Source organism: Eleutherodactylus coqui, chromosome 8 (genome assembly GCF_035609145.1).
Source record: "Eleutherodactylus coqui strain aEleCoq1 chromosome 8, aEleCoq1.hap1, whole genome shotgun sequence".
NCBI classification, from domain to species: Eukaryota; Metazoa; Chordata; class Amphibia; order Anura; family Eleutherodactylidae; genus Eleutherodactylus; species Eleutherodactylus coqui.
The window spans coordinates 10,320,227-10,347,694 of record NC_089844.1 but is presented as its reverse complement, the minus strand read 5'-3'; the positions used below and the strand labels follow the sequence as shown (position 1 = coordinate 10,347,694).

At 44.4% G+C, this 27,468-nt stretch overlaps 1 protein-coding gene across 1 annotated transcript in view; it reads left to right on the top strand.

The window, feature by feature from the left end:
• LRP1B (LDL receptor related protein 1B) overlaps positions 1-27,468 on the top strand; it is a 1,872,788-nt gene that overhangs the window by 1,664,183 nt on the left and 181,137 nt on the right. Inside the window, exons 68-70 of the mRNA XM_066577770.1 lie at positions 5,470-5,586; positions 9,709-9,815; positions 17,830-17,959. Of these exons, the coding sequence (XP_066433867.1) occupies positions 5,470-5,586; positions 9,709-9,815; positions 17,830-17,959 (354 nt within the window). The remainder of the gene's footprint in view (positions 1-5,469; positions 5,587-9,708; positions 9,816-17,829; positions 17,960-27,468) is intronic.

The following is a 27,468-nucleotide window of genomic DNA, read 5'->3' as shown; positions in this document are numbered from 1 at the left end:
TAGGACTTTGAAAAACCAGCAGAAGATATTGCCGTTGTGCCGGCAATCTCCTGCTTTGTTTACAGGTTGCCATAGAGACCATCGGCTTGTCAGAAGCAAGCCGATGGTCTCTGTGGCAGGGAGAGCTCATGCTTGGCTCTCAGAGGACAGCTAGGTACTAGCTCTTACAGCAGAGATCAGAGAAAACCTCCGATCTCTGCTGTGTTAACCCTTTACATGCTGCAGTCTATGTGACTGCAGCATGTAAAGGGCTGTCACCATCGGACCCCTGGAATGTGATCAGGGGGTCCTGATGGGTCCCTGTGAAGTCCCCTAAAGGGACAAAAAATTAAAATAAAAAAATAAAAAAAAAAAAAAGTTAAAAAATTATAAAAAAAATAATAAAAACACTTGTCTCCCTTTACTTTGTAAAAAATCAAAAATACAATCACACATGTGGTATCCATGCGTCGTAATGACCCAGAGAAGCAAGTTAATACATTATTTAACCCCTTAATGACATGGCCCCCTTTTTTTCTTTTTTCCTCCATTTCTTTTTTTCCTCCCCCGTTTAAAAAAAATCACAACTTGTCCGGCAAAAAACAAGCCCTTATATGGCCATGTCAATGGAAAAATGAAAAAGTTATGGCTCTTGAGACGCAACTGCAAAACTAGTTGAAATTCAATGATTAGACCATTTTAAAAAACCTGCCCTGGTGGGCACGACAGGGTGGTAGGAAACCCGCCACTCAAGGGGTTAATAGCAGTTCAGCACTGGACAGCTCCCTCAGCAGTTAAACAGCACAGCTCGGGATCCCGATAACAGGAGCTGTCCAGTGCTGAACCATCCTGCGTGTGCAGACAAGCAGCGCATATCGCAAGACAGAGGGAACACGATAGAATCCCAACCTGGATTTGGGATTGGCTGAGGGGAATGAGGGAAGATGGAGCGTGACACATATAAGGGCTGTCCTTGCAGGACATGCGGCACTCACTTCTGGGATGCCACCTGTCATCATGGCCGCTCCCTGCTTCTCTCCTTAAACTCATCCCGATGAAGCAGTCTTTCTCCCAAAAGGCTGCAGAAACGCGTCGATGACGCAGAGTAGTGAGTTAGATCTTCTGTTTAGATAGTCAGTGCAGTGTAGTATTGATCGGCTGCCCGATATCATCTGTCGGGCGGCTACATCGATGCTGAGCTCAGTCATATCTATATCACAGCAGTCGGTGCTGTGAGAGGGAATAGGGACTTTTCCTACAAGATTGAGGAGTTTCTCAAAAAGGGGGAGATACCTAAATATGAGAGGATTTACCAGCCCACTAAAAGACTTCCCATTTCATGGGAGTTAACCCTTAATGCGCTGGTTGACACAAAAGTGAAAAAGGCACAGCCCTAGATATCTATCAGCTTTTCTACCATGGCTGTGTGATTGGACCAGGTACATACTCTACCTAGGAGCCCACCTATTCAAAATTAACCCTTTCCTCTCTCCTCAGGGGCAAGATTAACCTCTGAACTAAAATAAGTTTAAATTGATTTTCAAACCTTGGAAACCAGCTTTTTTCATCAACATTGCTGCTTTCTATCTATGTTTGAATTATGTAAAGGGATCATTTAACGCTTTAGATACTGAGTGTCATAGCCAAAGCAGGACAAAGAAAGTTATCTTATATTAACCCATTAAAAAACTATTGATTTTTTATCTTAACACAACGAACCCCATAAAGTAACTCAAAGTGTAAATAAACCCCTCTGATAGCGCAGCGCACAGTAATATCACATCGCATTAAAAGTCCATTAAGACAGGACAAATGTCGGGCAAATGATGCCTGCCCCTCCTTCCCACATATACTCGCTGTGCTGCTGCTGCACGGGGGCTAGTATCATTGTCTCACAGCGGGGCGGCAGCAGGAGATTTCTCGCTCCTCCACCCCTCTCCATTGCCTTAAGATAGCGTCCGTTCAATATTGACCAGCTACTATTTACACTGAATGCTCATCGTTCAGCTCCATATGCAGCATAAATGATGGACGATCAGCTGATCGCCGATCGCTCAGTGTAAATAGCAGCCATTCAGTATTGAATGGCCGCTATGTTAAGTCAGTGGAGAAGGACGGGGGAGCGAGGAGTGAACTCTCCTGCAGCCACCCCGCCCCCTTGCTGGCCGCTCTGTGAGCTAGCCAGCGATAATAGCTCCTGTGAGACAGCACCGCAGCAAGTACATGCGGGGACAAATGTTGGGCATCAATTGCCCAACATTTGTCCAGTCTAAATGGGCCTTAAGTGTCAAACTAAAGAAAAAGGAAGTCTAGAAATACATGTGAGTCACTGTCTAATGCCCGTGTCCCCATGATCTATAGACTTGTTTTTGGTCCCTAACAGATGCGTAACAGAAATCTTAAAAGATGCTTCTGAGTTACTATGCAATACTCTGCCTCTCCAAGATTCACAGTCTTGTTTTTCAGTCCTTACCAGCCAGGTAAAAGAAAGCATGAATACACCTGTGAGTTACTGTACAACACGCCGTGTCTCCATGATTTACAGACTTGTTTTAGGGCACATGATACACATTAGTTTTAGGCCCTAATCACTCAGCAGGAACTATGGCAGCCAGAAAGGATATGGTTTCTCTATTAAATACAAATATATTTGAGCTCCCAGCCACGTGGAGGAGAGGCCACACGATCAGACTACCTACAGGCCACAATGCCATGTGCGAAACAAGCAGGAAGAAGAATGACCACCCATGTGCGACCGCTGCTCCAATCAGTCTCCTCCTTGCTGGTGGGGCAGGGGCTTGCAGTGAGGAAGAGAGAGGGACACATAGTCCCCGTTCTTGGGATCCTCACCAGACTTTTATCACCTATCCAAAGCCCATTTTGGTACAACCCCTTTGGATAGGATTATTAGAGTAAGCGGGTTCCTCGCACTCCGCCGGCTTCTGAGTCTATTAGGTCTTGGTAAATTACTGTTTGGCACTTTTTTTTTTATTGCAAAAATTATTTACCGAAATAGAAAAACTCTCTAATATCTGAAGAAAGTGGCTCTCATTTAATGAACATCATAAACTATAAGACAACGTGCCGCCCGTGTAGCTTCCAGAAAACCAAACACACATTTATCCACGTTGTTCTATCATAAATTCCCAAATATTTCTTGTGTACATTTCATTTCTATTACAGGGAAGCGTTCAGTGAATAGCTTTGTTAATTACTTAGATGAATTGCTTTCAACATTTGCAAAGAGACTACGTCCAAGTCATTAAAGCCATCAATGGCTAGAACCAATAATGGAAATACACTGGTAATTAAAGAACAAACAAACAAGCCGGCTCTGGTTTCGTGTTGAGAGTGAATGATGCCAATGAACACTTCAAATGCTAAAATCTATCAATGCCTCAAACCATTTTAGTGGAACAAGTTGGAAACACTAAATGATATGGTTGGCCGTCAGCTTATGGTTGTCTGTCAGCTTATGGTTGGCCCAATACTATAGCAAAGCTGTGGCAGCATATAATGATGCAAAAAAAAGGCTTCTTGATTAAAGGAGCATATTTTATTGTTTCACAGTTTTAAAAGAGGCGACGTTTCGACCTACAAACAAGGTCTTTTTCAAGCCAACAAACTAGTGAAAACACAGTTCAGACTCCATGTTCCGTATGCCATGTTCCGTATGGAGTCTGAACTGTGTTTTCACTAGTTTGTTGGCTTGAAAAAGACCTTGTTTGTAGGTCGAAACGTCGCCTCTTTTAAAACTGTGAAACAATAAAATATGCTCCTTTAATCAAGAAGCCTTTTTTTTGCATCATTATATGCTGCCACAGCTTTGCTATAGTATTGGGATCGTGGAAGGGGCTTAGGTCCATAGCCCCGTTGCTGGCTTTGCATGAACATTTTTTTTTGCTACAGAGAAGGAAACTTTTTTTGAATTTCTCTCTGTCCCTTCCCCCCCCCAAGTTTTCTTTTCTGGCGGGGTTGAGTGAGTGCCGTGGTTCTTTTTTGCTAATTACTGTAGCTTATGGTTGGCCGTCACTTTATGGTTGATGGTGAACCCTTCCCATCCCCCCAGGAGGATAACTTGTAACAACTTCTGCAACTTTGACAATAGTTTTATCATGCACATCATGTGGGAATCGTAGTGGTTAGTAGGGTATACATTTGGACTGGTTTACTTTGAACCCACCGGGAATGAGTGAGCATAGACCCTCCAGTTGTACAGAACATTTCCATGTCCATCTTTAATTGCCTCATAAATCCTGTTGGTTCTCCTGGACTCCTGTGATTTAGGTCCTCATCGGAACGCAGAGTAGTTGGCGGACCCTCCAGTCTACTTTGTTAGGGTAGATTTAAGGTAGCTTTATTGATCTCCTTCTGTGCAGGTATTGCATGTCTGAAGAGCCTGGGCTCATTACTTCTCTGTCTTACTATCCATTTTAAAGTAACTACTCCTTTTTAGTAATATTGTACCCCAAATGTTGCTACCCCTTACCCTTACATCCTTTATCTACTCAGCAATTTGCGTTTTACACAGCATGAGTAGAGAAGCTCTCCAGTTAGTATGATGATTGCTGGATCACCTATTTTGTATAGATTGCAACTGTTTCTAGACGCTGCGGAATATGTTGGCGCTATACAAATAAACATTATTATTATTTCTGCAATGTCAAAGTTGCAGTATGGTGCAAATTCTTGTAACTGCTGCTTCAGAGATGCATTTATTGTTCATGATTACTTCTGTACTTATTATTAATTTATTAAAGGAGTTGTACCACAACTGAAGGTTATTCCCTACCCACAGGATAGAGGATAACTTGCTGATCAGTGGGGTCTCGCCTCAGAGACCCCCACCTATCCTGAGAATAGGGACCATGTATCCCACAACCCTCACAATGAAGAGAAGACTGAATGGAATGCTGATCGCACAAGTGCACTGGTGTTTTATTCACTTTCATTGGGACTGCAAATATAGCTGAGCGGAACCTCTTCGGGTATTTCCATCAGCCCATTGAAATGAATGAAGCACTGACCATGCTTGTCAGCCAGCAGTCCTCCCACTGTGACGTTACTGCGGGCGGAGAACCCTGCAGTGGCAGTCAGAGCGGGACACGGGACTCCCATTCTTGAGATCAGTGTAGATCCCGTGGAAAGGGGATAACTTACAATTGTGGTACAAACCATTTATGTCAGTCGGCATGTCTAAAGGACAGCGCTCATATCTGTCTGTCTTTCCATCCAGTTACAGTAATTACCCCTTTTCAGTTATAAAATGCCAGCTATTTGAATTTTACACAACATGAATGAAAAGACTCTAGAGATTTGTATTATGATTGCATAAATCCGCTTACTTTCTATAGGTTGCAACTATTTCTGCAATGTACAAGTTGCAGTATGGTGCAAATTCTTGTAACTGCTGCTTCACAAACGCACCTATTATCCATAATGACTTACATTACTTACTTATTTATGAAGTTGTTTCCTCTTTAATTACAGATAAAAAGACCTGCAGCCCGCATGAGTATCAGTGCAAAAATAAGAATTGTATCCCAGATCACTGGCGATGTGATGGGCAGAACGACTGTGGCGATAACTCCGATGAAGAATCCTGCAGTGAGTACTTCCCTGGTGCTCTGGAAGAATGTGCAGATGTTGTATTTTTTCCCCAAAAATGTATTGTGTTGTTTTTTTTAGCTCATGAAATATTGTGGCTAACAAAAGATATCAATTTGTAGGTAGGACAGGTAAAGATCGCTACAAGCGAGGACATGTATGAAGCTCTCCTCTTAAGGGGTCCTTCATAACGTTAAAGTGGGTTTCTGGGTGAAAACTACCATTTGAATGCCTTACGAATGGCAGATCTAGGGGAGTCTTCCACTCGGGACCCCTGCTGATCAGCTAATGAAAAGGGGCTGCAGATGGCTGGAACTCTTATATGCAATCGTCTGGCCAGGTTCAGTATGCAGTTCTTTCCCATCCACTTAAATAGAAGGGAGCTGCACCTCTAATTCGGGCCTCTGTGTTATGGACTGCAGTTCATTCTCTTCTGATGATCAGTGGGGGTCCCAGGTGGAGGACCCCTACCGATCTGCCATTGGTGATCTATCCTGGAGGTAAGTCACCAGTAGTTTCACATGGAAAATCCATTTAATGTTGATAGCTTCAGTGTTTTATTGGAAGGAGTCAGACTTCCAGGACTCCTACCAATCAGCACACTGGATCGACCACAATTGTCAGCATCATGCCCCCTTATTGCTTATGTAAAGTTGGGATCGGCAGGCAGGTTTTGGGTCAGGATCATACCTTGGCACTCTGGGGTCAGGGGTCACTCAGGGATCAGTGCAGCAGCCTCCAGTTCCAGGATTTTAAAGGCCCCTGTAACCAGTGCTGGTACAAGATATATGAAGTCCAGGAACCTCTGGGCGTGAGTGCAGTAGCATGCCTTACTGAGGCTCCAGCCCTGCTGATGGGCATCCATGGTGTTTGCAAACTGAAACTTTATTTGGAGCGAAAATGGCAGCAGCTTCTTGTTCATGCGCTAGCTGGAACAATTCCTCTTTAGGTTCCGTGTGCGTCAAACAGGTCAGGCTTCCTCAGGAACACTTGAAGGAGATCCCCAACTTACAGAGTATAGCAGTAAACAAGAGCACTGTCCCCACACAAGATGCAGCCTAGACATGAAGCAGGCAGCAATGGGGCAGAACCCTATCTGCCAGCCATGAATCATAGAATCATAGAATGGTAGAGTTGGAAGGGACATCCGGGGTCATCAGGTCCAACCCCATGCTCAGTGCAGGATCACTAAATCATCCCAGACAGATGTCTGTCCAGCCTTTGTTTGAACATTTCCATTGAAGGAGAACTCACCACCTTCCATTGCAACCTGTTCCACTCATTGATCCCCTCGCTGTCTAATATCTAATCTGTGTCTCCTCCCTTTCAGTTTCATCCCATTGCTTCTAGTCTTTCCTTGTGCAGATGAGAATAGGGCTGATCCCTCTGCAGTGTGACAACCCTTCAGATATTTGTAGACCGCTATTAAGTCTCCTTCTCTTCTGCAAGCTAAACATTCCCAGATCCTTTAATCGTTCCTCATAGGACATGATTTGCAGACCGCTCACCATCTTGGTAACTCTTCTCTGAACTTGCTCCAGTTTGTTTATATAAAGTGGAGTGCCCAGAACTGGACCCAGTATTCCAGATAAGGTCTGACTAAAGCAGAAGTCCTTTTATACAGAGGGGGGTGTTGCTTACCAGCTGTTTCCCCCACCCTTCCAGTCCGTGGCACAGTTTGGCCAATCCCTCTCGCTCCAGCTCCTGAGGGCAGGGTTACATACATAAAAAGTACAAACCCATATGTTTAGCTTAAATGGGGCTGACTTGGATAATGAACTCATTCAGACAGCCAACCCCCTTCAAGCACACCGCCAACAATGCAAGGTTAGGTGGAAGCCCATGTTGTACTTCTTGTCAGAGATATGGATTCTCTAAAGCCACAGTTTGGCATTGGCTAGGCTGTGGTGTGGAATCTGATAATAATAATCTTTATTTATATAGCGCCAACATATTCCACGATGCTTACAAGATGGGGGAAGCAGGTATAAAACCACGGTTACATGTAGTAATCAGCTGATGGAGACAGTAGGGTGGGGGCACCAATGAGCTTACATACTACAGATAATGGGGGGACACAGAAGGTAAAGGGGCTGGAGATGTGCACGGTATGGCAGGCTGGAGATGTGCACGATTGGCGGGCTGGAGATGTGCATGATATGGCAGGGTGGAGATGGGCACGGTACGGCGGGGTGGAGAGTGAGGGGTGCTAAACACATAGACAATGGTAGAATTGAGCTGTGTGGTGGCTGAATCGGTATGACTGCAGGGGGGTTGCAATCCCTGCTAACCGCAATCAGTAGGTCAGGGAGCATGTTATCAGGATGGAGTACAGAGGGGTTTGGTTTAGGAGATGTGGTATGCCTTCCTGAAGAGGGGCGTTTTTATAATCTAAGGACTTACCCCACTCCCTCAAGGAGGTATGGACTTTCTACTTTGGATTTCCAGATCATAGTCGGCAGAAAATTCACGGATTGGTGGCAGTAGCACCGATAAAGTAGTAGGTTAGTCAGGAATGAAGCCAAGGGTGGTCACTAGTCAGGCAAGCTGCATGTTATAGGCCAGAAGAGCAGCTGAGGGCAGTCGGGAGACAACCGGAGGAGAACAGGTGTGTTGTGAACAGGCATGCTTCTCTCCAGGTACTCGGCATGCCATGTTATGGGGTACATTGTACTTAGCCGGGGCTTAGTAGATTCCCCCCTATGTATTTATGTGTCTATAGATTCATATTCACTCGCCTGCCAGAATTCATTTGACAAGTTTCATTATCCAAGCTGTTATTTGATGGTGAAGAAAAGCCATGTAGACGACATTAGAGGCTTTTCTTCAATGGCGGCATTTCTTTTTGATTGCACTCGGCTCCTTTGATAATTACATGTTGGTTCTCGGAAATAAAGTTCCAGTATTGACAGTCAGAGGATAATGCGACTGCTGGTGAGACCGGCTGTTATTTGTCTTGTATATGACCTTTATAGAAAAGCATAAATAACAGCGCATCTAACAATTATAATTATTTCCCTGTCTCCATATATTACGGACCGGCTGAGTAATTGAGACTATACAGACTTGTTGTTCTCCATGCAGATGTATATAGCAGCCATAGATCTATCAAGCCTGCTTTTTCTTTTTTAGATCCACTAAGCAGCGCTAATTATTAAAGTCACAGGATATTTTAAAAATATAAAAATGTGTCTTCCTGGAGTGCCGCTGGATGACGTTTAGTGCCTATGGATGTTAAATGCATTGAATTCTATGATAGACCCCCCCTCTATCACGCCCAACAGAGCGGTCGGCGATACCGGACAGACACAAAGATGCAAAGACTGGCTGAAAGACGTGTAAAACAGAGATGCCAAGTGTGCAAGACAGCTTAACAGATAGTAGACATCAATGGAACTGAGACCCTGACACAAGAGTATAACCGGCACCCTCTGCACAGAGGAGCTGGAATAAATACCTTACACAAGTTACTGATAGGCTGATTGGGATGGAAGACAGCTGAGCCAGCCAATCAGCCTGCAGATAGGTGGGAGATCTCTCACCGCTGGTGCCGAGTGACACTGTACATGGATTGGCAAGTACATCACGTGGTCCTCTGCTGGCATTGTGACATCACACCGGACTCCTCAGCGCTGGCGATGCCGTCGCACCCAGCGCCACTCCTATAAATATACTGTATAGTGTGAAGTTAATGAGCAAAGAATTTTGGAGCGATTAGATTGCCAGTAATTCTATGAATCTGCCTGTGCAAACTCTTACACCAGCTTACAAATAAAACCATGGCTGCTTTCTTCAAAAAATAACGCCACCTCCGTCCACAGGTAGTGTGAGGTATTGCAGCTCAATTCCTTTCAGTTATTTGGAGCTGACCTGCATTACCGGACTCAGATGTGGCACTGCCTATGGAAGAAGGCAGCCATGTTTTTCTAACCATGTGGCGTACTTGTGAACACTTGGTAGACAAATCAGCAAGAAGCCTGCAGACCTTTCCGGAGAGATTCTAATAATCAGTATCGTGAGAGTGGGTGTAATGTCCGGAGAGTCACTTCCATCATGTCTTGTCACAGAAGCATTTCTTGATGTTGTTGTCCTCACGTCTCTAAAGTGACCTTCGTATTGCAGAACCTCAGACATGCGCACTGAAGGACTTTCTCTGCGGTAATGGTGACTGCATTTCGGGCCTGTTCTGGTGTGATGGCGAATACGACTGTGCGGATGGAACAGATGAGGTAACACACTATACACTTGTGCTCCCTTAATAGATATTTTGCTACTTATTATTGATACATTGTAAGTAGAGATGAGCAAGCATACTCGTCCGAGCTTGATGCTCGTTCGAGTATTAGGGTGCTCGAGATGCTCGTTACTCGAGACGAGCACCACGCGGTACTCGTCTCGATTAAGCGAGCACTGACCATTGAATTCAATGGAGCTGGCAATACAGCCGGCTCCATTGAAAGCAATGGACTGCCGGCGATCGCGGGATGAATTGTCGGGAAGGGCTTAAATATATAAGCCCTTCCCTGCAATTCATCCAGAAATGTGTTTAAAAAAAAAAAAAAAAAAAAATATATATATATATATATACTCACCTTGTCCCGGCAGACGGAGTTCAGCGCGGCGGGCCTGCAGTGGGTGTGAAGGGGGTGTGAGTCAGACATGCCCCTGATTGGCTCAGTGCTGAGCCAATCAGAGGCAGATCTCCCTCACACCCATTCATGAATTCATGAATGGGTGAGTGAGTGTTGCCTCTGATTGGCTTAGCGCAGCTCTCAGCTGAATGACAGCAGTTCAGCACCACAGTGCAGGGGACAGCAGGAGAACACGCGGCTGTGCCCCGGCAGCTGAAGGGAGGTGAGTATCTATTTTTTTTGTTTTTTAAATCACTTTTAATTCATTTCCAGGGAATGGCTTATATGTAAAGCCCTTCCCTGAAAAAGAATTCAGGTGTGCCAGCGGACCATTGTCTTCAATGGAGTCGCCGGCAGCAGCAGCGGCTCCATTGAAGAGAGTGCCTGCATTTTTATTCTTTTTTACACTAAAATCTTTCTTTTTCAGGTAAGGGCTTATATTTTTAAGCCCTTCCCGAAAATTCATCCCGCACTCGCCGGCAGCCCATTGCTTTCAGTGGAACCTGCTGTATTGCCGGCTCCATTGAATTCAATGGGCTAACATCGTTCTTCTCTGCCACAGCTGTTACAGCTGTGGCAGAGGAGAACGATCGTTATGCTGACAGTGGGGGAGGGGGGGTCTCACTCTTGCCACTATTGTGGCTTAATAGTGAGACCTCGGAGCCCGAAATGCAGCCCTGCATGTTGCTCCTCGCCTGCCCTATCCATTTCTGTGTTTTTTACATGACTTTGGTGATTTGCTAAGATTTTCACAAATGAAAACCTTAGCGGAGCACCAGTCATATACAAAAATGCTCGAGTCGCCCATTGACTTCAATGGGGTTTGTTACTCGAAACGAACTCTCGAGCATCACTGAAAGTTAGACTCGAGTAACGAGCACCCCAGCATTTTGGTGCTCGCTCATCTTTAATTGTAAGCTAAATATGTACACGTGTAGCAGGAGACTTGTTCTACTGATGACCCATTGTCCGGATCCCCGCAGATCAGCTGTTTGTTGTCAGTGTGGACAAAGCTGGAAGCCTATAGTGCTGACTACATTGCAGTTGCCCAGGTTGGTACTGCAGGCAGACCTCAAACTGAATTCAATCTGAGCTTCAGTACTAACCTGGGCAACTGCAATATGAACAGAGCTGTCGATTTCCAACTGTGAAGTCTTAGTGATATAATGATGCTATTTGAACAAGTCACCATTTCTCTGCTACATTTTCTCTTGGGTTTCTTTGAACCCAAGCTATGAGTCCACTTTGTATGATCCTGGGCCGGACACTGCCCTTCAGAATATTGATGAGTCTTTCACAGTCTGTATGTCAGAGAAATATTGATCTTGGAGGCCGACCTTGAGTGGTCCTAAGAGGAGGAAATCTGAAGATGCCAAATCATCGCAGAATGAGAGGTGTGGCAATATTGCTCACCCCATTGTAGCAATGACCTCTCATATCACACCTGGTTAACAGGTCTTTGCACGCATTGACTCTATGGGCCTTATGATCCATGGTTAGTTCCCTTGGAATCCATGCAGCTCACAGTTAATGATATCCCAAGCTATGGATTAGTTTCTCTACAGAACAATAGCCACATCCAACATTGCAGATCTCTTTGGTGGTCAGTCATGTTGTTCCCTTCCTTTTGGTTCTCAGTTGATGTCTTATCTCCCACGGATGACTCTCCTGTTTGAAAACGATTCTTCCGCCTTCTGACGTTGCCACAGTCAATGGTGGCTTCACCAAACACAGTTTTCAGTCTTTTGTGGATCTCGGTGGCTCTGCAGCCATCCATCTCCAAGAAGTCGATAACGACCTGCTGCTACCTCAACTCCATATTTATTCTTGCACTATCCAAGCAGAACTATAGGAATAGTTAGCAAACATATAAAACTACAAGCTAAAACTCCTTTATACACTTAAAGGGGTTGTCTCGCGGCAGCAAGTGGGGTTAGACACTTCTGTATGGCCATATTAATGCACTTTGTAATATACAGCGTGCATTAAATATGAGCCATACAGAAGTTATTCACTTACCTGCTCCGTTGCTGGCGTCCCCGTCTCCATGGCTCCATCTAATTCTGATGTCATCTGGCGGTTTTAGACGCGCTTGCGCAGTCCGTGCTTCTGCCTGGTGAATGGGGCCGCTCGTGCCGGAGAGATGGTCACCGCGTCGTCATCGTAGCTCCGCCCGTCACGTGTGCCGATTCCAGCCAATCAGGAGGCTGGAATCGGCAATGGACTGCACAGAGCCCATGGTGCACTATGGGAGAAGACCCGCGGTGCACCATGGGAGAAAACCGCAGTGCATCCCTGGTAAAGGACCGGCGGCCATCTTGGGGAGAAGATTTTTATAACTTCATATTTCGTCAGATCGGTGAGTAGCAACTGGTTTAAAAACCGCTTTAAATTGCTATTTTATGCCAGGGGGGTGACAGGGGGAATGGGCTAATTTAAAATTTTGATGTTTGCCTCGGGACAACCACTTTAATTATACTAACATGCTATAGTCAGAAGGATTACTTTCTGGGCGCCCCACGCACATTTAAAGGCAAAGCCCTATTTTGCAGAATGTCTTAATGTCTTAATGAAATATACAAATAAGGGAGATGGAATAAATCCTCGACAGCACCACCTATTGGAAGGCAGCATTCCTTCAAGCCAAAGTCAGACTTTTTATACAAGCCTTGTTACAATGACCGGGAATTACAAGCAAAGCCAGACTCCATGTACAGACAGCTGTTTCAGAGTTTTTTGCCCTTCATCAGTGTACAGTAGGAGTCTGTCTTTGCTAGTGAGAGGCCTGGGATGGGGGTCAGAAATGCTATCTTTTCTCCTTAGGGAGAGCAACTGTCTGTACATGGAGTCTGGCTTTGCTTGTAATTCCCGGTCATTGTAACAAGGCTTGTATAAAAAGCCTGACTTTGGCTTGAACGATGTTGCCTTTCAATAGGTGGCACTGTGGAGGATTTATTCCATCTCCCTTATTTGCATATTACCCAGAGGAACGTGCATGGCCATTTGAGTCTCCTTACCTAGTTTATAGTTGCCCTCCCAAAGGAGACAAGATAGCGTTTCTGAAACATACAAGTTACAGTACAACCGCTTCAAACTGGATGGATGGATGGATTATGAGATGGATGGATGGATGGATGGATTATGAGATGGATGGATGGATGGATGGATAGATGGATAGATAGATGGATAGATTTGGGATAGATGGATAGATTTGGGATAGATGGATAGATTTGGGATAGATGGATAGATTTGGGATAGATGGATAGATTTGGGATAGATGGATAGATTTGGGATAGATGGATAGATTTGGGATAGATGGATAGATTTGGGATAGATGGATAGATTTGGGATAGATGGATAGATTTGGGATAGATGGATAGATTTGGGATAGATGGATAGATTTGGGATAGATGGATAGATTTGGGATAGATGGATAGATTTGGGATAGATGGATAGATTTGGGATAGATGGATAGATTTGGGATAGATGGATAGATTTGGGATAGATGGATAGATTTGGGATAGATGGATAGATTTGGGATAGATGGATAGATTTGGGATAGATAGAGAGATATGAGTGAGATAGGAGGTAGATAGATATATATATATAGAGAGAGATATGAGATAGATATGAGATATATAGATAGATATGAGATGGATAGATAGATATGAGATGGATAGATAGATAGAGAGATATTAGTGAGATAGAGAGATAGGAGATAGAGAGGTAGATAGATAGGAGATAGAGAGAGAGATACCAGAGAGATGGATAGATATGAGATCGATGGATATCAGATAGATGGATAGATAGATATGGGATAGATTTGAGGTGGAGAGATATGAGACAGATGGATATCAGATAGATGGATCTGAATACATGGCGTTGCTTAGTGTGCTACTTCTAGAACATCTTTTCATGTAACTTTTTACATGAAACTTTTTTTGCAACTTAGAATATTATTGAAAGTCTACAGCAAATTCAAATATGTTCCTCTAAAAAGGCTCAAGAGAACGGTGAACTAGATTGCAAAAATTGAAATATGGCACTTCAATTCCTTCTTCTCATTTCATTGCAAATAAAGCATGGCCTTGAGCTGGTTTGTATTTTTCTTGTACCTGAGAGAGGAAAAAAATGAAAGAAAAAAAAAAAAGTCCTTATTTGCCATCGGAGTAGACAAAGAAGCAGTTTATTACAGGGTGCCTTAGTAACATTAAACTATTTCCTGCTGCACAATTAGATGGAGTAAAGCCTATAGAAAGGCAGAAGGCTCATTACATGTGGATGCGGATAATACCGCGGCGAGGACAAAAACTGTATTTGATCAGAGCGTTCAGTAACATTGATGAAAAACTGCCATTAGAGGTTGCACTAGGAGACGTCCTTCATAGAACAGACTTTTTTGATTTGCCTAGTTCGATGGCTCCTTCACAAGGTCATTTATACCATGGAGGCAGAACGAGTGGCTGCTGTGGGGCCCTTGGAGACAATGAGGACAGGCCTTGGCTAATTCCGGCTCCTCTGCAATAGAATAGCATTTCTTTGCAAACTAGGGGTGAGAAATTATCTCACAAGTCATTGAAACATCATAAAGAGGAAGGCAAAGACAAGGCCTTCTGTCTTGGGTGGTACCATGAGGGGGAGCCCATTATGATCGTTGCTGTCGGTTCATATCTCTGACATCTGTATACGCTCCTGACGTGGAGGGGTGAACCACATCAGCAGGGCTTATAAGTGTTAGGGGCACAAACCCTAAATTATAAAGACTATGAAATTAGAATTTATAATCAAAGGTGTAACTTGAAGCTTCTGGGCCCGATGCAAGACCTGTTGCAGGTGCTTCAGTGAGTTTTCTTCATTGTGCTGCGAGAGCAAGTGAAAACTCTCGCCTCGCAGTGCGAGGAAAAAAAAATGGGATGACGCCGGGATATCGCCAGTCTTTTCAATGGGGCCAGCAGCAGCAGCGCTAGCCCCATTAAAAAGATATGGAGAATACCACAGACTTCTGCCACAGCTGTCGCAGAAGCTGTTGCTTTTAATGGGATCGGCACTGCTGCCAGTCCCATTGAAAGCAGTGTTTTTTAGCAAACCCTGCAGTATGATTTTCAGGGAAAGGCTTGAAATATAAGCCCTTCCCTAAAAATCATCAATAAGTGGTAAAATTTTTTTTTTTTTTTAATTACTCACCTCTCCGCCGCTCACACGCGTCCTCCGGCTGGCTCCCCGACACTGCTATCCAGCATTTTCAGCAGGCGGGGATTTAAAAATCCCCACCTCCTGAAAGTGCTTTGCTGATTGGCTTAGCGCTCAGCCACTAACAGTGCTTCGCTATTCATTAATGAATAGCTAAGATAGTGCTATTCATTCATAAATAGCAAAGCACTATCTGTTAGTAGCTGAGCGCTCAGCCAATCAGCACAGCCCTTTCAGGAGGTGGGGATTTTTAAATCACCCACCTGCTGAAAGTGCTGGATAGCAGTGTCGGGGAGCCAGCCGGAGAACGCGAGTGAGCGGAGGAGAGGTGAGTAATTTTTTATTTTTTTTTACTTTTTTAACCACTTATTGTTAATTTTCAGGGAAGAGCTTATATTTCAAGCCCTTCCCTGAAAATCATACTGCAGGGTTTGCCAAAAAACACTGCTTTCAATGGGACTGGCAGCAGTGCCGATCCCATTGAAAGCAATGGGATAGCATGCTGCACTTCTGCCACAGCTGTCATAGCTGTGACAGCTGTGGCAGAGGATTCCTTCATCCCCGCAGGGATGAAGGAAACTCCTGCCACTGCTGTGACGGCTGTGACAGCTTTAGCAAAAGTCTGCGGTATTCTCCACATCTTTTCAATGGGGCTAGCGCTGCTGCCGCTGGCCCCATTGCGAAGACTGGCAATATCCCGGTCTCATTCTGGCGTCTTTCTTGCACTGCGAGGCAAGTGTTTTCACTTGCTCTCGCAGTGCAAGATAGAAAATATCGCCAGTGGGTGTCCGCCCTCATTTGGAGGTTTTTTTCCCAAAGAGAAGTGTCTATAGAGTTAGGAACCCATCCAATAATATTTGCCGGACGTGGCGGATTGGCCCACATATTTTGATCAAAATATGGGCTAAGAACGTAGCTCTTTAATGTGGTTAGTATAAACTAAAGTTGTGCAATGTTATATAGATATTAAATGTGTAAATGCTTTTGGAGCTTCTAAGCACTGGAGGCATATGAAAAGGGCTCCAGGGCTGAACTGGAATTTGTGTCAGTCATCCCATTGAAGAACTCTACAAGTAGCTGATAACATGGAATAATAGCTTGTATTCAGAGCAAATGGAGATACACAAATGCACCATACTATCAGAATCTGCTTAAAGGGTAACTCCCACTTTACAGGATATGTCTGATAGTAGCTTGGCTGTTTCTGTAAAACGGTCCGCCAGTCTGGGGTCAAAATTTGTTCAGGGCCCAGAGAAGGGAAGTTATATTACACGGTGCCATCCTTTCTCCCTTTTTGACCACCCATCCACCTTTGCTGTGGCCCCTTTTCATTCACCCAAGATGGCCGAAGCAATTCTTAGTCTACCCAATGAACATCAAAAACTAGTGGTGCATCAGTCGTCTAAGACATTGCACGCTGCTCTAATTGGCCAGCAGTGCTTACATGGGCTGCCCTGGCCAATCTGCATCAGTAATCTGACATCTTATGCTGCTTTTACAGTATGCATTGAGTAGGGGCAAGAGCACTGTGGCCATCCTGGAAGAATGGAGAGGGAGCCCAGGATCAGGTATTGGTGTCAGAACAAGGAGAAAGGACAGCAGTAGGTAATGCAACTCCCTGCCCAACCATTGTCAGACATTGGCCCTGGGACCACTTTAAAGGAGTTGTCGAGTTGCAAACTATTGATAGCCTATTCCCAGGATAGGTCATCAATAACAGATTGATGGGGGTATGTTGCTAGAGACCCCTGTGAATCAGTGGTTTGCTGGGCTTGTATGCTTGTGCAGTGAACTGATTTTTGCAGGAAGCAGACAGCTCCATTCTCACTGCAGTGGTCAGGCTTAGAATTGCAAGCCCAACTGCCGTGGGAAGGAAACTGTCTACTTCTTGCTCCAAACAGGTCATCGTATGATCACACCAACCCAGCAAACAGATGATTGGTGGGGGTCCTGGGTGACTCCCACCGATCTATAACTGATGGCCTATCCTGCTGATAATTCATCAGTAGTTTACAGCTGGACAACCCCTTTTACTTCCATATATGTGACTGGCAACCTCTCCGTTCATCCTGCGCCTGGATGCGATAGCCAGTGGCCACCTCACCAAGTGGGCACAACAGTCAGGGGACTCCTGCTGGAGATAGGTGGGACCTGCATCTCTTATACATTTGTAGCACATGCGTGGGGCTCTCATACTTATTCATGTCATAAAAAGATGTTGAATTGTGGCAAGAAAATGATATTTTGCCATTGAGAATGTCTAGTTTAGGCCAGACTAAGGTTACTCAGTTCAGCTACTTTGTCACCCTAAAGACCCCCTTTAAGTAATGCACTAGTGCTGGGTGGGGCTGCATAGCGATGCTTCCCTGCAAACCTCGTATATATTCTATGAAAGATCTTCCTTATATTTCCTTATGGACAGAGAAACTGTGATAACGGCTGCACCAAAGACCAGTTCCAGTGTGCCACCGGCCAGTGTATACCCACCGAATGGAAGTGTGATGGACACGATGACTGTAAAGCTGGAGACGATGAGAAAAATTGCAAACCAGGTATTCTAATGACTCCGAGTTATTATATGTAAGTAATAGATGCTGGTGCTGAATGTGCGATCATGGCCGTGTCAGTGGAATAATATGGGAGGCGTAGAGCAAAGTTCTGGGGCCATTTATGGTCGTATGGGGCAGAGGGGTTATTGGGCTTCCTTAGGCAGTAGGGCCATGAGGTCTGCTTAACCAGGAACACATCTAGTATATGTGAGGGCTCAATAGACAGTTGCCGACTGATTCAACCCATGGACTCAGAGGATGGCATGGGTAAGGATTAACCCCTTCTGGACCAGAGTGGTTTTTTTCATTTTTTATATTAGACTTTCTGTCCCTGCCTTCCAAGAGCCATTAACTTTCAAGTTTCCCATTGACGGCTGTTTGAGAACTTGTTTTTTGTGGGGCGAGTTGTATTTTTAATGGCGCCATGTAATATAGTGTATAATGTATGGGAAGACTTTTACACATTTTAAAGTGGAGAGAAATTCAAAGAGGGGAAAAAAGCAACTGCACAGTTTTTGGAAGGTTTAATTTTTACACCGTATGACCTCGTTCTGCGGGTCGGCAGGATTACAGCCGTACCACTTGTATATTGTCTTAAATGTTTTTCTACTTTTATAAAGTAAATCAAAATGTTTTTATTAACAATTGCCTTCTGTCACCGTATTCTGAGACTCGTAACCTTTTTATTTTTCCCGTTGATTGGGCTGCGTTACGGCTCATTTTTTGCAGCATGAACTGTTGCATCTATCAATACCATTTTGAAAAACATGTATTTTTGACCATTCTTTATTCAATTTTTTTGGGTAGTCTAGATAGCAAAAAATACCACTATTCTGTTATAAGGTCATTTCTTTTTTACACCCTTCACTGTGCGGTATAAGTATAGTGATATATACATGGCAATACCAAATATGTGTAGTGCGTTTTAATTGTTTAGAGGTTTTATGGGGAAAGCAGGAAAAAGGTTTTTTTAACTTTTTTATACATTTTTTTTTTTACTGTTAACCATTTTTAAATCTTATTTTTTACACTTTCATGGGGGTCTTGAACTTGTACTCATTTTATTGCTTGTACTATATACTGCAATACTTCAGTATTGCAATCTATAACGATTTTGCCACAGGCAGGGTTTGATGGACATCTATATTTGACAGCTCTGTGAGGCTGCAGTAGGCTCCGGGCTGCCATACTAGATCATCGGCACACTCCGATCATTTTGTAGGGGGGTGCCAATGGGGCGTGGGAATGGGTCCCCCCACTCCTGCTGACTGTCAAGAGATATGGTCAGCTTTGACTGCGGCATCTAAACAGTTAACTGCCATGATCCAAGCCAACTCTGATCACGGTACTTACTAGTGGCTGTCAGAAACAGCTGATAGCTGTTGGGTATGGGGTGGACTTGGCTTCCAAGGTGGTTGGGAAGTGGTTAATTAATGCAAATCTATAGGTGACAAGAACTTAGGTGCAATCAGTGATAAGGTATAAAGCTCACTGGACAAGCCCGGTTCAGAAACTTGTAGTCTGAATATAAAGCGGTTGACCGTTCACCTGTGTTCAGTGATCCTAGTAGAATCTGAAGTGTTTGTTCACACGGACAGACTCTGCATTGGGATTTTCTACACGGTTTTTGTCTTAAAAACTGCGACAGAAGCCGGCGGCTGAGCTGGATTTTTTTTGCAGCTGCGCTCTTGTACGGCAACAGATCCACAAGCACGTTCAGCCGTTCTCATGGACAAACCCATGTGTGTATTTCCCGATGCAGATTCCACGCCTGCAAGAGACTTGACACTTTGTTTCTGCATGCGGGTTTGTAATCTGTGCGGCTTGGCTTCCCATTAGGAGTAACGAGGCCGATCTGATGTGGAATCCGTGCAGATTCTGTATCAATTCTTTGTGGCGAAGATTCTGCCAGGTGAGGAAATCCCTTCAGATTCCACATCAAATCTGCATCAAAATATCCACAGTGTGAACATTCGCTGAAGGAGAGCTTAAGAGAAATAAAAAAAAATGCCTAGCAGTTCTTTCCTTGAAGGCGTTTTACAATATTCAGAAAAAAAAGTGCCCTGGAGTAAGTAGCAGCTTAAAATAAACCATCTGGCTTCTTCACTGTACCCCAAGTCCAGTACCACCGACCCCGTCCCCTTCATTCTGGTCGCTGCTGATTCACGTGCATTGCTCACATGCCACTCCAGCCAATCACTGGCCTCAACGGTCACCTGACTACCTGACCTCTCAGGCCAGTGATTTACTGCAGCGGCATGTGACCAAAAATGTGACGCCATTGTTTCCGCCATCAGCAGGGACTAAGAGCAACAGACTGGTGGTGGTGAAGAGGGCGACAGTAACTATGGGGACCTATTTCTGAGTGTCATTTAACCACTTTAAAATCATCATTTCCTTTTACGCTAATTGAAAACTACTAAATAATTATTCTCTATATATCCCAGAAAATCAGCAACCACCCTTCCTTCTTCCCATAAGCTGTAAGCCAACTAGCTGCAGCAGGAGCCTCTCCCCACTGCTCTTCCTTCTTCCCATAAGCTGTAAGCCAACTAGCTGCAGCAGGAGCCTCTCCCTACTGCTCTTCCTTCTTCCCATAAGCTGTAAGCCAACTAGCTGCAGCAGGAGCCTCTCCCTACTGCTCTTCCTTCAGGAGGAGACCATCAACTATAAGCCATACCTCATTGTCTAACTTTTACCCCATGGCTATCTGCTAGACAAACATGGCAGAGATGAGATGGAAATTAACCCCTTGTTTCCTGCAGGATTTCCACAGGACTGTTTTTTAAGGAGCAGCGGAAAATCCTGCAGCAACAAAACACTGCAGATATTTTATCATTCACTTCTTGTTGTTGTGATTCTTTAAATCTTCCTTGTAGTCACATTAGTTCTAGTAATATAATTACTATATACTTACACATGTGTTAAAGCTTTCAATCCCACTAATGTCACATTGCCGATCTCACCATCAGATATCACTACAGAGTGTTTACAAACACGGCTCTCAGGAGGCCATCAGACGTCTCGGAGGTATTCAGCACTTGTGTCAAGCACTCTCCTCTTTATCACATCCTTTATCATCTCTTCTTGCTGCTAATTAAGCATCATTAATAGTAACCTCCCCCCACAGACCAGCATTTTATAGCAGAAGGCAGAGCTCAGTACGACCGTCTGCAGTCACTTTATTCTCTTTCTTTTGAACTTTATGCTGTTTTTTCCAAAGAAATATCAATTGCAAGGAAACCCAGAGTCCAGTCATTAGTCATAATAAGAATGTACACTGAGTGGCCCCCCTTATTAGAGCCCCCGGAACTCTCATGATTGGCAATTCCCTATTTGGTAATTCCCCCCCCCGTGACCCCGGAGTGCGGCATAAAATCAGTGACAAGTTTTCCGCGTATCAGTTTCAGTGTGAATCCACATTAAATGGGAAAATCCAACGATCGGAGCGACTTCCAACGAGGCCGGTCATCGGTGCTAGACTAGCCGGGGTCTCACCGCCAACCGCGGGTAGGAGGGTCTTGTGTAACGGTGTACAGAGTATACCGAGAATGACGTGATCAAGGAGAAACATCCAAAGAAAGGGGATCCTGCGGACGGAAACAACTCATCACTGAAAGGGGTCGGAGGAGGATGGCAGGAATCGTTTTGACCAACACGCTGCACAGTCAGCTGAATACAACGCTGGAGCTCCAACTAATGTGTCCGAACGCACAACTCGCCGTTCCTCCGCACGGATGGTATAACAGCAGACGACCAGATCCAGTGCCATTGTGTCTAAGAGAAACAGGAAGACTCCAGCGGGCAAAAGAGCGCAAAACTTGTATCACTGAGCAGCGGAAAAACATCTCCTGGTCAGATGGGTCCAGATTTCTGTTGCACAGTGCTGATGGAAGGTCAGAATTTGGCACAAGCAGCATGAATCGATGACCCATTCCTGTCCTGGAAGTGGAGTAATAGTGTGGGGAAAGTTCTCTAAGCAAACCTTAAGTCCCATATTCCTGCAGAATGATTTCATAGATTCATAGAATGGTAGAGTTGGAATGAACCTCTAGGGTCATCAGGTCCAACCCCCTGCTTAGTGCAGGATTCACTACATCATCCCAGACAGATATTTGTCCAGCCTTTGTTTGATCACTTCCATTGAAGGAGAACTCGCCACCTCCCATGGCCAACCTGTTCCACTCATTGATCCCCCTCACTGTCTAATATCTAATCTGTGTCTCCTCCCTTTCAGTTTCATCCCATTGCTTCTAGTCTTTCCTTGTGAGAATAGGGCTGATCCCTCTGCACTGTGACAGCCCTTCAGATATTTGTAGACAGCTTATAAGTCTCCTCTCAGCCTTCTCTTCTGCTAAACATTCCCAGATCCTTTACCCGTTCCTCATAGGACATGATTTGCAGACCGCTCACCATCTTGGTAACTCTTCTCTGAACTTGCTCCAGTTTGTCTATCTGTTTTTTTAAAGTGGGGTGCCCAGAACTGGACCCAGTATTCCAGATGAGGTCTGACTAAGGAAGAGTAGAGGGGGATAATGACCTCACATGATCTAGACTCTATGCTTCTCTTAATACATCCCAGAATTGTGTTTGCCTTTTTGGCTGCTGCATCACATTGTTGACTCATGTTCAATCTATGATCTATTAGTATACCCAAGTCTTTTTCACATGTGCTGTTGCTTAGCCCAATTCTTCCCCTTCTGTATGTGCTTCTTTATTTTTCTTGCCCAGATGTAGGACTTTGCATTTCTCCTTGTTAAATACCCATCCGTTAGTCTCCGCCCACTGTTCAAGCTTTTCTAGATCTTTTTGAATCCTCTCCCTCTCTTCCCTAGTGTTAGCTAGTAGAGATGAGCGAGCACGCTTGGATAAAGCAGTTACTTGAGCGAGCATCGCTCTTCTCGAGTAACTGCTTACTGCTCGGGCAGGTGGGGGGTAATGGGGGAAGAGTGAGACAGATCTCTCTACCCCCCCCCCCCCCCCGCTAACACCTGCCGCCCCCCGAGCCTGTTCGGACCTGTAAGCAGTTACTCAAGAAGAGCGATGCTCGTTCGAGTAACTACTTTATCTGAGCGCGCTCACTCATCTCTATTAGCTGTCCCTCCTAGCTTTGTGTCATCAGCAAATTTGATCAGTTTCCCATCAATTCCCTCCTCCAGATCATTTATAACAATGTTGACCAACACTGGGCCCAGGACAGAGCCTTGTGGTTCCCCACTTGATACATTCTTCCACTTGGATGTGCAGCCATTTATGACCACTCTTTGAGTACGATCACTCAGCCAGTTGTGAATCCACCTAACAGTTGCCTTGTCAATCCCAGATTTGGTCATTTTTTCAATAAGTATGGTCTGAGATACTTTGTCAAATGCTTTACTAAAGCCAAGATATACTATATTCAACGCATTTCCCTGATCAACCCAGTCGGTGATTCTGTAATAGATGAAAATTAGATTAGTGTGGCATGACTTGTTTGTTACAAACCCATGCTGGCTCTGGGTAATTACTCCAATTACTCTACCTAGTGGAATTTATGCCACAATGAATTGCTGAGGTTCTTGCTGCCATTGAAGATTCAATGCTCTACTAGATGGGGCTCTAATAAAGGGCCATTCGGCATATACGACCCCACACAGGAGGGTTTATAGACCCTCCTAAATACAGATCCCTATTTTATCCTCACTATCTAATACTTCAGGAAATATAAGTTTGTAACAGGATGTTTGCAGATTGACGAAATGCTAGCAAATCAAAGTTCCACAGATTTGCTCATCTCTAGTGTTGTGTCTTTTGGTCCGGCTTAGTTTGCTATTTCTACTGTGCATCTATTGCACTCTGGTAGCGACCACTGCAGGCTCCTCCTCTGAGGGTTTTCATTTCTTTCAATGGAGGCTACAATCCAAGATAAAGTAGCGGTGATAAGGTATACAATGTTACATAGAACACAATGTTTCGATAATGCCCTCCGACACGCCTCTACAGCAAAGTCTGAGCAAATCGGTGGAAATACTTTTTAACAAAAAACTAAATTTGTTTAAAAGTCATATTTGAAGGCTGAGTTCATTGCTAAGTGGCGGCATTTCTGTTTCGTATGTAAACACAATACCATTAGTGGGAATTTTTTTAGCAGCGAGTGGATTTTTCTTCCTTTCTTTTAAAACTAGTTTTACAAAGTAGCTCATTAGAGGATAATATTTCATTGTGGAACTCCTCTTCCTCTCTTACCATTAAAGGGGCAGCAGGACATGCGCTGAAGACGTTCACTAATATCAGCAACTATTAGTTTTAACTGTGTCCATATTCTTTATGCGAGTGGGAGATGGTTCAGGACCTCTGCAGCATCACCTACTGAAACGTAGCTTCTCCATTAGGGCTTAAAGACACGGGCGTGTTTTAATTGTTATGTCGCTATGATAATCACGGCCACAGAGCGGGGCAAAAAGAAACCACTAATTTCAATTGATTTCACTGGTTTTCACTATCGGTATTCTCACCCGCTAATTGTAAGGGTGAGAAAAGATAGGATTTGCCCTTTCTTCACCACATGTAGTATAAACTATGTGCAGGACAGATCAGGCAGGATCTATCTGCACTATGGCGCCGAGTTTGAAAAGCCAGAGAAGGAAAAAGCCATTCATGCGCAACTACGCTCCGTACCGGCGAGAACACAACATGACTGAGGAGTGGGGTGAACATAGAACTCACGGGACCAAGTGGTGGAGTAAGGGGAGTCGTTTACCTGATGTTTTGGTTATTGAAAGGAATGGTTGCTTTAAGGGCAGTGTGCGGGCCTTGGGCAGCAGCAGAGTCTAGTGTGGACCTCCACACTTCCGGTACCCAGGCGTGGCTGAGTGCGAAAGGAAAAGCGCAAGTATGGGCCCTTTTACACAGGCCAATCACTGTTCAGATTCTCACTGGATCGAGGGAATCTCAATGCTAATCGTTCAATACAAATACCGTCAACAACTGAACAACAAACAATAAGGCCAACTTCACACGGGCGAGGCGTGAATCCCACCCCCATATTGCGCTCTCCACCATGTGAATTCCCTATGGATGTGAGGTGTTTCCATTGCAAAAAAGGCTCCCATCACAGCGGGGAAAAAGCAATCTCCTGCCGCGGCTGTCACAGCAGAGTTTCTTCAATTGCTTTCAATGGAGCCGGTGCTGCTGCCACCGGCCCCATTGAAAACAATGGGTGTTGCGATGCAAGATTTGTTTCCCACATAGCATCACATCGTGGTCTAATGTGGGAAAGCATTGCTCATGTGTATGACCACAATCTAAAGAATGGGGTTCATATTTGAGCGACATTTGTGCATCTCAAAATAAACAAGTCTTGTGTGATTTTACTGCCCGTGTGAAGGCAGCCTTAGGCCCTAAAACGACAGCATATTAGATAACGATGTGTGAATGCTTTCCTATACTAGAGCTGAGCCGCTCTATCTAAACCCTCAACATTTCAGATATATTGCCTCTAATATAATTTATGAGGGGGAAGGAGAGGTGGAGGCCCAATTCTAAATTTTGCTACGGGGCCCATGACTTCTATATCTCCTGAAGAAGTTGGAGATAGCTTTTTCGAACAGTTACTCTTCAATAGGTGCTCCACAGTGATGCCTACTGAAGGGTAACTTTTGAAAAATCAATCTTCAACTTGTACTGCAGGCTTTGGAACATGAATACGGGTATAAGCCAAATCAGAGTTGTCACAGTTAGGAGAGGGGAGACCTGACAGATCTCACCTATATCACCGATTTGTCGCAAATCGACTATTCTGAGCACTCTCGCCACTGTGAACACTGGGAATTGCAAGTGCAGAGTCGTTAGAGTACAGGCTGATTTGTTCCCAGCTTTCCCGGGCTTCTGCACGCATGTGAAATTAAAGCTCAAATCATCACCTGATCCAGTTTAACGGCTCCTGCCCTCTACCCACATACACATTCTGCTACCACCAGCTGTTAAAGGTAAGCTGGAACCCAGACTAGGAATTAGGAACACAATCTTTGGAGTTATGGTTTGTTTTAAAATGGACAAGGCTTGACTAATAAATTGCAGATATATATATAATATACAAAAAGGTGTGACACAGGAGTATAAGGCTATACAGGCATACACACACAAACAGTACTAAAAATAAACAGGGATAAAATACTAGAAAGATACCAGGTTGGAGATCAGTCCAAGTCTTGATAGTGCGGAGTCACGGAAACAATGGGCAGACCTTCGCCTAAGCAAATCTCTGAGGTCTAGTAGAGAGGGAATCCCTCTGCTTTATGGTCTCTTCAGACCACACCTCCTCTGGCCTCCTTTCGTCATCACTGAGGGGTGTGTTGAGTGTATGCCTAGCCCACTTCGATGGAAACCCAATTAAATTTTTTGGCCATATTTCTGCAGAACTTCTAATTGGGAATATATGCCTGGCATATTTCCAGTTATAATTTTGTCTACTTAGCGATACCAAATATGACACAGAAATTATTGTGAGGTACATGGATACGCCACTTACGGGTGTTCTCTGCGTCGCACCCCAATGAGTTTAGGTGTATCTTGTTCAGCTGGCCTGCCCGATTCTGAAAATTATAATTCATATTGTGCTAGGACCTGTATACAAACAGCTGCATTGTTCTCAGCGCTTTCAGCTGGTGTCCCACTGAGAACTGCCAGTGAGATACCAGCTGAAAGAATACTGTCAGCGATGCTCACTGAGAAAATCAGTGTGGGGCACTAGAAATCACCAATGAACAAATAGTGCACAAACATGATGGCGCGTTTAGGTGCAATGATTATCGCTCAAAAGATGGCTTTTGAGCAAATTTTGAGTGATAATCCTTGTGTCTAAATGCGCCTTTAGACCTCATTAACAAGTAAATGGTCACATAATTGGGTTTTCTCATGCTAATTATACACCAAACAAACAAGTGAAGAAAAGAAAGGACAGGAGTTATTTACATCACAGCTCTGCTCCAGGGGAATGTCAGACAATGGCCTTTCTAAGTGCGAATATCAACAGGCAGGAGTGAGGAAGTAGGTCAAAGGTTGACTGAAAGCTACCAATTCAATCTAACTACACACCAAATGGATGACACATAAAATCATAGAATGGTAGAGTTGGAAGGGACCTCCAGGGTCATCGGGTCCAACCCCCTGCTCAGTGCAGGATCACTAAACCATCCCAGGCAGATATTTGTCCACCCTTTGTTTGAACACTTCCATTGAAGGAGAACTCACCACCTCCTGCGGTAACCTGTTTCACTCATTGATCACCCTCACTGTCTAATATCTAATCTGTGTCTCCTCCCTTTCAGTTTCATCCCATTGCTTCTAGTCTTTCCTTATGCAAATGAGAATAAGGCTGATCCCTCTGCATACAAAATGGCTGATGGCCTACCAGTCTCTATATCACAAGAGTCTTCTTCCCTGCTGTTTCAGGGTTTTTGCCGCTTGCCAGTACAAAGCAGATTACGTATGTCAACTTAGTACTCTCGACAATTAGAATTCTATATCCCCCT